Below are 12,172 nucleotides of genomic sequence, written 5' to 3'. Positions count from 1 at the left end.
CTATCCACATTATTGGTGTTTCTTGTATACAAACATGAACCTTTGATCACATAATCTAATTTACCCTAATCCTCTTTTCTTAGACATCAGGCTACAAGATACCAAGATATTAAGGAAAACAAGAAAAAATAAATAAATAAATAAATAAATAAAAAGACATAACTTAAGATCAAAGATCATGTTACAACTGGAATATTGGAAAGGAGTCTGTGAATCTCTGGATAGCAGTTCTCAGAAATGATGATCCATTAACTTCTCAGTTATGGTATATGGAGAAAGCTCAGTGTAAGGAATAAGAAAGAATTTCCACCCAAACAGAACAGAATACTGTTTAAAGAGTTTTTTTGTTTGTTTGTTTATTTGTTCCACAAATACAGAACTAAAAATGAACAATTTTTATAGCGTCTTTTTTGGAATAAAAAACAGTTGGAAATGTTTATTTTTAGTGGAACTGAAGCAAATGTATTCATAGCTAAACCCAAATTGCAACAAAAGATTCCAGTTTGACTCATTGTTTCTGACACATAGTTTTTGGTAGCATTTCCTCTTCCAAACCAAAATAGAAATGAAAATTGCAGCCATTACCAAATATTTCTGTTAATGCCTTCATTCAGCTCTCTCAGGGCTGTAATTTTTTCCTGTACAGCTAATGTGATATAGTTTTCAAATACAATGAATTGTTTAACACTTCAGGTTTCTAAGATACAACTGAGACAGCAGTGATTGAATTTGGTGATCTCTGGCTTTTATTATATTTGGGTCTAGAGCTGTGCCTGATAAATAGTGTTAGACTATGGAGGTATAACAGATAAAAAGTAGCTCATGAACTCCCTGAATAAAACAATATCCGGTTCTGCTTGTTTGTGCTGTGATGCATGCAAGGTAACTTTACCCCCCCACCCCCCCGCCCCCCCCCCCCCCCCCCAAAAAAAAAAAAAAAAAAAAAAGAAAGAAAGAAAAAGCTAAAGCTAGTGAAGAATCTGTTATATCAGCAAAAAAGATCAGAAACCCTAGGAAAGAGATTGAGGAAAATCAAAACTTGGATCCATAGTAGCAAGCATGAACTAATGCCCATGTTAATTTTTTTATTTTTATTTTTATTTTTTTTTCCAATGTGACTTTCTTTTAATACTAAAACAGTGATTATGGATATGAACGTCACAGCAATGGGCAGTGTTTACCAGCGTTTTGGTATAATCCATCTTCCTTGTCAAAAGAGTGCAGCGTTGGACAGAGTTATCTCAACAGCACTGGGTAAGTGGCACACCAGGTGTTTTTTTAACTAGACTAGCCATACAGACTTCAACATGATAGCAACTACTGTTTGTATTTTCCATAGATGACTCAAAGCTGGGCGAAGCCCTTAGGACTTCTTTATTGCATTTGTTAGGGTGCACAGTCTGGCCCTCCAGATTGCCATCACGTATTGTCCAGACCTTTCTATGAAAAATGATACCATAAAGAAACTTGAGTGGAAAATGTAAGGCAAAGGCCAAATCACTAAATCTCTGAAAAGTCTCCTGTTAAAATCATGTGGGATCAGGTGAGGTAGAAAGGGTGGAAAACAATTTAGAGGAAAGGAATGAAACTGATGTATAAGTGAAAAGAAGCAATAGATGGGCAGCTAGTCCAAATGCTGATTGTTCTTTGGCTCTCCTGGAAGTCAATAAAAATATATATTAAAAGACTGACCTCAAGCTGCATTTCTCATGTAAGTGATAAAAACAAAGAATCCAAGCTGCTTTGACATTTTGTACCCTCAAAGATAGACATAATTTGCTTTGTTCTTCAACTTTGTCATTTCTGTTGCTCTGGAGCATTACGTCTTGAGTGAGAGTTGTCTCACAGCTGATGAGAAGTGAATAGTTTTATGATGTGAGAAAATCTTTTTAACTACACCTAAAAATATAATAACAGAATACAATTCCATACTCTATATGCATGTTACTTATTTATAGCTTTATGGTTATTTAACCTATAACCTAGATCATCATATAATCCTACATTTTATGCAATTTATGTAATATGTGGTATATAGATGTACTAAATATCACATGCCATTAACAACAGAATTATTTACTTGTATGTTAGGTACACAGGAATTGCTTGGCTGAGGCAATGATAAAAAGTTGTCTTCCAGTCTCCCTAGTCTAAAGAACCCTTGAATATGTCTCCCTGTTTCCAGTTAACCCTATCATGCTACCTCTTTGCATCTTGCAGAGATTTCTCTCTTTACCTTTGCAGGTACCGGAAAGTTGTTTCAAATAACTGCACAGATGGTGTGAGAGAACAGTACACGGCAAAACCACAGCAATGTCCTGGCAAAGCCCCCCAGGGGCTTCGCATAATCACCACTGATGGCAAACTGACAGCTGAGCAAGGGCACAACGTCACTTTCCTGGTGCAGCTGGAAGAGGTAGGCTCTATTTTTATGTTGCATCCCAGTCCTCATGGCTGTATTTCAGTTTGATTCATGCCAGACAAGGTTTGTGAAGTGGTGAAGAGGTGAACCAAGAGGGTGTGGGATAAAGTCAGCTCCATGACGTAGCTGGGGCAGAGTATACTCTAAAAGGTAATGGATGATGTATGAAGACAGTAAGACTGAAAGTCTATGCTGTGCAAAGGGTAATTGGGAGGAGTTGATAAAAACTGGGAACTGGTCTTGCTTGGGAAATTCACAGCAGGACTGAAGAGTGGGCCAGTTATATGCTATAAGCTAAAGGAGAATAAACTACGGTTCTAGCAGCATAATTGTATATACACTCAATTATTTACCAAATAAGCTATTTCAGTGGCAAAAATCACAGCGCTTACCAGAAAAGTTAAACAACCCAGCAAGAGAACAACCATCCTGCCATAAAACAGTATCAAATTCATAGAATCACAAAATAGCTGAGGTTGGAAGGGATCTTTGGAGTTTGTTTAGTCCAGCCCTGCTTCTCAAAGGGAAATTTCCATCCCTTGCAAACAAGGCAGAGGTATCACAAAATAAGAACTTGCCATTTTCTGTTTAGTTCTCCCTTGCACTGGTATGCAGCATAGTATAATCTAGGATGTTTAACATCCATCAAATCTGTGCCACCCATTATTGATGAAGAGAAGGCATCAGGCATATTCAAAAAGGCATGTGTGCGCATGTGTGATTTTTCCCAAGGACATGAAGAAAATGTGTCAACCCTTTCCCCCTGAAGTGGTGGCCAATATTTTTATGTGCTTGACCATGGAGAGGAGTCTTGCTTTAGCTTTTATTGGCCTCAGTAGAAAACAAAAGAAACCAAAACAAAACAAAACACAACACATAGTTCTTTGCTTGTGTTGTAGCACCTTCTCATCTTTGTATCTCCTGTATCCCCCGAGACAGTTTGTTTGAAGCCTTCAGATCTGCAGAGCTGTTCCACACACCACAGCCTCCCAGTTCTCTTTGTTCATGCCTGTGTTCCACTTGACCCACAGGACAAGGAATAGTGGCTTTAAACTAAAAGATTGTAAATTTAGATTAGCAGATGTAAATCATGGCAGTAAAAAATGATGTTTACAATCAGCTGTGGGAGTCAGGCAGCAACCACAGCACAGAGGGGTTTCTTAAAGAGTCTCCTTATGTCTGCAGTGATGCTCAAGGCTTGGACTGTGGACTGTGTCATTCTGACAATGATGGATTAGATGGTTAGACTGGAAAGGTTTATTCTGGTTATTTCTCATATTAGTCTGGGAATAATGATCATGATAATCTTACTGAATGACAGCAGCCAGAAAGTATCAACACTTCCTTCTGTAGTTAGCAGGTGTCCCACTGCATGAAGCATTGCTGAAGTGTTTAATAAGTGGAGCACCGTACTTACACTGGTAATTTTGCTCTTAAATTGCTATTGAGATAGGCAGAATAGCAACAGAATCTCTGTCACTAAATGGCAGCACAAGAGAAATCCAGGTGTTCTTTAAAGTACATTTTTCCATTGCCTCAAAATACTGCTAGTTTATGGGTTAATCCTTTGTTCTGGCCTGGACTCTATGCACAGACCAAGGGCTGGTACCTCTCACCAGTGCCACTCAACAACAGTTTTTCTTCAACCTAAACAAATTGAATCCTTGCTATATTTTTGTACAGCAATAAAAATTGAAGCCAAAATAAAATGAAAACTGCAAAGACATTTCTCCTGCTCAAGTTCTTAAACCCAACATCCCTGGCATATTTTCCTGCTCTGCTGTAGAAAATAAATAGAGGAATTTTATTAAGTGGGTGTTGTTTCTGCATGCTTTCCCCATCACATGGTCATGAAGGTCTCCTGCCCTTCACAAACCTAACTGTTATATGTGTATTTGAGTTATTGCTAGGAACATCAGACATTTGCTGTACTGCTTCAGCAGAGACACTAAAAGCAGCAGCACAACACTTTTCAGCACAATGGCTTTCAAACTTGTTTTGTCTGATTGCTCATACATCTTTGCTGAAGAAATGGATGGTAAAGACATTCAGGGCAGAATGGTTCAGGGCTTTGGCTGTTTCATTACAAATAATTCAAAGAGAAACTGCCTACTCTAATTTATTTTTTATCTTGATAAAATGACAGCCAAAAGTCTTTGACATTCCAGGTCTGCTTCAGTTCTCACTTGCCAAAGTCACTCTACTGGGAGTAGATTTTGGCTTGCTTTTGCCTACTTTCTTTTGCTGTATGATGTTTGGATTAGGTTAATATGTGGGAAAGCTCATTTGTTCTAACAGTTCAAGCCATGGGCTAGAATTCAGGCCATCTGATCTCATTCCTGAACTGCACTCTGAACTCTTTCTGTGTCACCTTGAGTAAGAAACTTAACCTTTTTACTTCGTTGTTCCCTCATCTGAAAGTAGACCTTTCTCTTTCATGAGCTCCATGCCTTTCATTTTTATGCTGAATGCTTACAAGGCCGGAGAAATCTCTCTTACCAGGTGAATATACAAGTACAGCCCTGAATTTCAGGTAGATTGCAATGGGTTTGTGTAATGACAATGTTAATAAATGGTTGCCCAAGGTACATTGTGTCTCAGGTACATTTAATGAGCTAGGGGGACCCTGCTGGCAGGGGGACAGTACTATTAGCATTTCCCAGTGCAGCACTGTGGTTTGGTGTGATTCAGAATTCAATTCAGCTGAAGTCTCTGGAGATGAGCTTAACGTTAGGATTGTTCTGATTGTTTTGTGTGCCCAAATTTAAGATGCAAAGCCAGGAGTACTTGAAAGCATAGGCTATAGTTTTTCACAATATCCTAGCATGTCCCGCTTTTGATATCACAAGTTAGTTAGTAATGATTACAAAAATCTGAAACCTTCATCCTAATTTTAGAGGCACATGCTGAATCATGGCTGTTTATCTTACAAATACCACCATGTTCCTGTTAGTAACACACAGCCAAGGATCAGTACACCCTCTCCCCCATAACACCTTCATCTGAATTATAATTGTTCTTTCTTTGTTACTGATAATGACAAGCTTGTTGGGAGAAATCATAACCTTTCATGCATTTTTAAATTCACCACTGAAATTCCATGAAAATATATGAAATTTGACCTCTCCTTCATAATGACACACAACACCACAGTCTTCCAACATACCTCCACTTGTATGAGTTGAATTATTTGGCATAGTCCTGAGAGGCTGTACTTGTTCGCTCCTGTGGACCACAAAAGATCTAGTCCTGTAGAAAAGGCTCATAGATGAATTGTGATGGTAGAACTGACAGTCAGGATGAGAGATTTGATTAGTACAATTAACTGTTTTGGTGTAGAAAAAGAAGTGCATGTGGAAAGTATCAGGCTATTTGTCCTCATAAAATACATGTTTCTATTCAATTTGTGCTTTAAAAAAAATTAAGAACATGTCTGTAAGAAGGAATTTACAGATGAAAACACGATTTTCTGTATTTGATCAAGTTGGACATAAATATCTCTTTAAAAATAATCATATGGTTAAACAGATATAGACAAAAGGTATACCATGCACAGACACTCAGTTGCAATGGAAATGTTTGATGGATGTTTTCTGATGGTGACAGGAAAATGCCACACTGGGAAAAAGGTTGAGCTAAAGAAAGCACAAAACAGACTTTGAAAACGTTAATTCATGAAGACAATCCAACAGCAATGGTGTTTGCCTCTTGCAGAAGGTAATTAAATCTATTTTCAACATCTGTAAGGAAAAGGTACAAGTCGATGCATAACTGAAGACTTAAAAATTACATCTGAAACACGGGTACCAAAATTAAAAACCTTGAACTGTGTTTCATAGTTTTAATACTTCAATTTATATACAAAGACTGGAATTTAATAAGGAAGATTCATGATTACAACCTTCTGGGCAAGATTCAGACAGTGTTTGAGAGAATCCTGATAGATGGGTTGGAGTGAGCCCTAACCTCAAATACACCAAAATACCCAGCGCTGCATAAAAGCAATCAAAATGCAATAATATTGTTGTGAACTAGATAGGTTGTTTCTTGGCATACCCTGAGGCAGAAAGCTTCACAGAGTTTGTTGGAAACATATAGGTCTTCTGTATGCTTTATTGTTTTGGCAAGATACAGGGAAAATGTGCATTTGGCTTTGGGGGAGGAGGAGTGTGGTGTTCATAATTAGAAATTCCCTATGCGTTTAATGAGAAAATCCCTTAGAAAACAGTACATTTCGAATTTATATTTTACTATCAAATGCTCTATAGGTAAAAAGCATAAGATGGGGTCTCAGGATTTTTTTTTAATTCCCAGGGCTTTTTCACAGGCCACAAGGAGTACTCATGTGCTTGAAGCATATGCTTAAGTCTTTGGCTGAACTAAAGTCTTTATCAAGATTTCAGTGTAGTTCTTCAGGTATATCCAACATTGTTCATATTGCAACATATTATAAATGAAATACTGTATATTTACCTAATACAAGGTAAAATGAAATCCACTAAAATTACTTTTATTTTTCTAGCTATTGTAATTGGTTGCTGCCTAGCTTAGAGTGATTAAAGTACAGGAGCTGAACACAGAGATACCACCACAAGCAGCCAACTTAGCAAATTTCTCTCTTGATGCCTAAGAGCCCTGGCATTAAAGCCCTCTTACAGCATAGGCCAGAGAGGCTGACCAAAGATAACTCAGTGCTGATTGCGTCCAAGTGCTTTGCTGTGGCTGCAGAAATAATGCAGTGAGTTTTATGTCCACCTTAATCAGGCTAAAAGCTTTAGGAAACCTTATTGCAAAGCACTGGATCTGTCAAAATGATGAGGAGAAGTCAGAAAAAGCAACAGGGGAGATTTTAGCAAGAGATATGTATATACATCAATCTGTTGCAAAACAAAACCTCTCTTGATAAAATAGCCACTTGCAAATGGCTCTCTAGAGCTGCCTGAGACACAGACAGCTGGGGTTGATGTAGATCAGGTGTAGGATGTACAGAAACGTTTTGATTTGGGCTTACCTGCCTTCTCTTATTGTGCCCATGCTCTCTCCTGGCACAGATAAAACATTATAAAAAAAAAAAAAAAAAAAAAAAAAAAAAAGTCTCTTTGTTTTCCTGACTTTTTTTCTTCCCCTTCCTAAGCTAGAATTTTAAATGTCAGCCTTTCAAAATGTGGCATTTTCAGAGAAGTATTATAGCCTGGATCTTACTGAATGGAAAATGTTTTTTCCAGTTCAAAGAGTTTTAAAACAAAACAGGAAAGGCCAAGACAAATGAAAAAGACTGGGGGAACAGTAGCTGAAGTTCTTCTCCAATTAGTTTTTCAGACGTCCCTGTCAGCATCTTTTCTCCCTAGGGAATTTGGAAGAAAAATTGAAATCTAAATCCTGCATGTGTTAGAAATGGCTGCCTTCCATGGCAGCACCTGTAGACACTATGTCTTTCATGGCAATACAGAAAATGAAAATGAAGATGAGATAAAACACTCTTTAGAGCATGAATTTTGACACTTGCAGAAACAGGGCTGTTCTAACATTGAATCACCCTGTTATTGTTCCTCTGCTACTTCAAATATTCAGGGGAATGTACCTTGTCCTGAAATACATCTCAGCTGCATGAACTCAAATATACTCAGAGATGATAAAGCCAGCAGGGTCACTACAGTGGTGTGGTTTTAACCATGCAGACTGCTTTGTCCCAGCAGTATGGCTTTACTGAACAATTGCTTTACTTGAAGATACCATCTCTTTTCAGTAAAACAAACAACAACAAGAAAGAGTAAAGCCCTAGCGATGGGCTTAACAGAACTGGAAGAACATCTAAGGGTATTTCAGAGAACTCTGTCTTTGGTCCCAGTGCAGCACCATGCCTGAGAGAATATATTTTTACCATTTGACCAGGGGTTCAGAGCGGAGGAGTTCATGTATGCTCACCTCTGTTTGTGGAGGCATATCTCATCTGATACCTATTGTTGGCTCTGTCAAACAGGGCATCAAGTCAAGATACCCCAGAACACTGCATCTCACTTGAAATTGCAGAGCCTCTCTCAAATAACTCACCTCACCAAGGGACTTAACTTCAGAAGCTTATTTAAGATCAACCCAGGGGCAACCTGGAGCTGGCTTAACACATGAGGCCCCCATGTTCTTTGTTTTGTTTTGTTTTGTTTTGTTTTGTTTTGTTTTTGTTTTTCTGCCAGCATATTCAGTTTGGCCTTCTCCCTAGTAACTCAGCATCTCAGGGTTCTTCTGCCCTTACTGGTGCTCTCAGGAGGAGGACAGGGAGCTGCTGTCTTTACCTTTAAGACTCTGTAGAGAAATAGTGTAGCATATCTTTAGGAGGCCCCAGGCATGTAACTCTGTCATGGGATGTCTTTCGCTCCACACATTCAGCCTGGGATCCTCCAAAGCAGAGCAATACTTTTATTTCTGTCTCATCATTTTGGAAGCAACTGAGCTTCCAGCAGGGTGCCAGGGTAGTGTAATGACTGCTGCTTTAACCTCTACAGAGTGTCTGGGACAATTTATCTCTCTTGTTATCCCCAGGTATAGCTCTGCTCCCCCTACTTTCCAATCAGCCAGGCCTCCACCATTTCTGACTTCAAGTGATAAAAAGATTGAGGAAACACGCTGAATGGAAGCGGTTCTGTCACAGTTCCCTCACACACACACATTTCCCTTTCCGATGTGGAAACCTGCCCGATACCAACCATTTACACAGGTACCTTTCATTCCAGATGGGTATCCAGAGCACTGTCTTGGTGGAGTGGAGGGGGGGAAGGAAACCAAACCAAAGTAAATTAAATGTCCTTTATGCCAGTTCTATGAGCTGCCCTCAGATATTAATTTAGCAGTGTGTGACTCACTTCTCCGTGTTTGTGTGTTAAACTGGCTTGCAAACAAAAAATCAAAAAATTGCTTTTTGCCTGTAAAACAGAATAATGAAATGCAACCTCTTTGGGGTTTAAAATGGCTTTTAGGGCTGGGTGCCTCTGATGTTGAGTTTGATGGAACTGCATGGACAAGGCTGGAATTCAGTTTCAAGAGCAGAAGATTAAAACCAGTTCTAGCATTGCTTCACATTAAAGTGAATGTTTGGCATGAGCAATACAAATCCCTGATATCCCTGGCCTTTGTTCTAGCATTCCCCCCCCCCCCCCCCCAAGCTGTGAATTTTATTATTATTATTATTATTTTTAATTGTGATTTATTGCAACGATTCTGAAGCCTGCTAGACTGGCAGTCCAGGAGACTGATGTCACAAAGTTGCAGTCTGAGTTATGTTACAAACCCTCTCTGCTAGGATAATCTCTAGGCAGAAGGGTAAGAGTTTAATCAGACCTGTTAATTCATTAGCACTTCTCTTCTGAGGCAGGGACAAAGTGTCCCATTTAGTGTTAGTAGTGTTGGTAGCTATTCTGAAGCAAACACAAATCCAGGTCATTTTAATCAATCCACTGCACAAGTCATAAGCTTCTGTAAGCCGTTGTTATCATGTGAGGCTGAAGTAGTTCTTTTAACACCCTGCCACTTTGATATAGTTAACCCTTCCCTGAGGACTTCTCAAAGTTCCTTCTTGCTTTGTTTTATCTATCTACTTTTTATGATTTTAAATGCAAAACACACAATGTGGCTTGTTCCAAAGATTCCTGAGGCAACCTTAATAGTCCTCAGTGCTTGTTGAGATGACAATGATTCCCCACCACAACACACAACTTCACAGTAAGGAAACCCAGAGGAAGGAGCCAGTATGTTTTCCATTAGATCCCCTAGCTCCCCTGATAGCTAGAAAAGCAGGGCTACAGAACACATCTTTGAAAATATTTCCCTCACAGTGCAGCCAAATCAACCTCAAGAACTATCAAGAACTATCAAGAAAATCAAGAACTATCACTTTCTCTCCACTGCCTAATGAGCAGGTTGATGAAGTCGCCACCTTTCCTCTGGTAGCATCAGACTGTGGACTGATGTGCCAAGAAATCTCTTCCAGAAGAAAACAAAAAAAGCAAGCAAACAAACAAAAAATCAGTCTATTTTGACTCCTTTTCTGTCACCACAGGGAGACCTTCAGAGATCCCTCATTCAGGTGGATTTTGGAGATGGCATCGCTGTTTCATATGCTAATCTCAGCTCAACAGAAGATGGGATCAAGCACATTTATCAAAATGTGGGCATATTCCGAGTGACCGTGCTGGTGGAAAACAGCCTGGGATCTGACAATGCTGTCCTCTACCTGCATGTAACGTGTATGTATGTTCATAATGATTATTAGCTTTTGTGATTCTTGAAAAAGATATCATTTTCTCTTAGAGATGATGTTTGAGGCTTTGCAGCTGAGAGGGGAGTGATGGGAGATGACGAGTGTTTGTTTATCTGTCCTTTAGCAGAGGACTCCAGAATGAGAAGAGACACAGGGAAAAATGACATTTGCTTTTTGAACCATATTTTACCTTTCAGTTTTGAGACACCTCAGAGGAAGGGGCCCTTTCTGAAAGGGCCTTGTCAGTAGCATGTTTACAGTTTCACCAAAACAAAGACATTCAAGATATTTAATCACTTTTAAAAAGCCTTGACTTATACTTTGTGCATGTGTTTTGCCCCCTAATGAAATGCAGCTACATTTGGGATGCAAACCAGTACATTTCAGTCTTTCTGTTGTCATAGGAACCAAAATCTTGGTGTTAAAGTGTATAACAAGAAGAAATATTATCTTCAAATTGCTGTTTAGCTGTTCTTTTAAACCTTTCTTATACTTCACCTGTCTCTGATTTACCACTGAAATGTATCTCAGTCCTTGCAGAAAACCATCAGTATGTTCTTTAATCTTTATTCTGCCACACGTTTATGAAACCAAAGTGTTGAACTGTTTTTGGAATTTTGTAATATCCCTAATGGATTTTGGGGGGGACACATAATTTGCTTTATATGGTGTCCCCCCCCAACACTTTTTTTTTTTTTTCTTGGTTAATAATTTATATTTTAGACCGTGTATTTTTGTGGCAGATTTGCTGGAAAAAAAATAAAATACAAAACTTAGTTATTTTTATATAAGTTGTGCTTACAAAATACCACTTAGCCTCCATTAAAGTAACTCTACATACTCTCTAGATAATTTAGCATATTCCATGTACTTTAACTCCAGTTTTGGTGTTACTTCATATAGAACAAAAGCAGCTGCCTCTTCAGGGGAAGAGGGCAGCTCTTTAGTGGTGCACAGTCGTATCAGCAGATGGGAGCAGTGGGAGTGGTAGCTGTGGGAGACAGGAGCTTTATGAGGGAACACTGAGCACTAGGGGATTGGGAACAAATATCTCCCTGATTGCCTTCCTTTAAAAAGACCTTAGGTTCATGACCAAGATGTACCATTTATGCTTCCCTAACCTAATACTGTCCTGTGGCAAACTTTTATGTCACATAATCCTTCAGCAGTGCCATGTGTTTGCAAAACTCACAATTATATCTTGCAAAAAAAGAACCGTATTGATAAATCAGATTATTATTAGGCTTATTATTATAATAATTTTTATTTATTTATTTATTTTTATTTGAGCACTTAGCCCATACCACTTCTGTGTTAATGCATTGGTGAGTCAAAGTAAGTTCTCAGCTTTTAGACAGCTACTGTTTTGTTTTGTTTTGTTTTGTTTCTTTTTTTTTTGTTTTAAAGTAACATCCCATATAGAGTAGAAAAGGACCTCTGCTCAGTATAGATATTTATATGCTTTTGTGTAATTTATTTGGCAACTGAGCAAGCACAGA

General features: G+C 38.6%; 1 protein-coding gene across 2 annotated transcripts in view; it reads left to right on the top strand.

Annotated features, from left to right (window-relative positions):
- The window catches only part of SORCS1 (sortilin related VPS10 domain containing receptor 1), a 292,547-nt gene that overhangs the window by 246,220 nt on the left and 34,155 nt on the right, over positions 1 to 12,172 (top strand). For both annotated transcript variants that reach the window (XM_035330764.1, XM_035330765.1), the window contains exons 17-19: positions 1,141 to 1,254; positions 2,245 to 2,416; positions 10,473 to 10,659. In XM_035330764.1, the coding sequence (XP_035186655.1) occupies positions 1,141 to 1,254; positions 2,245 to 2,416; positions 10,473 to 10,659 (473 nt within the window). The remainder of the gene's footprint in view (positions 1 to 1,140; positions 1,255 to 2,244; positions 2,417 to 10,472; positions 10,660 to 12,172) is intronic.

Source organism: Oxyura jamaicensis, chromosome 6 (assembly GCF_011077185.1).
Source record: "Oxyura jamaicensis isolate SHBP4307 breed ruddy duck chromosome 6, BPBGC_Ojam_1.0, whole genome shotgun sequence".
Classification (NCBI taxonomy): domain Eukaryota; kingdom Metazoa; phylum Chordata; class Aves; order Anseriformes; family Anatidae; genus Oxyura; species Oxyura jamaicensis.
The sequence above is the reverse complement of the archived record's forward strand: the minus strand, read 5'-3'. Positions and strand labels throughout refer to the sequence as shown.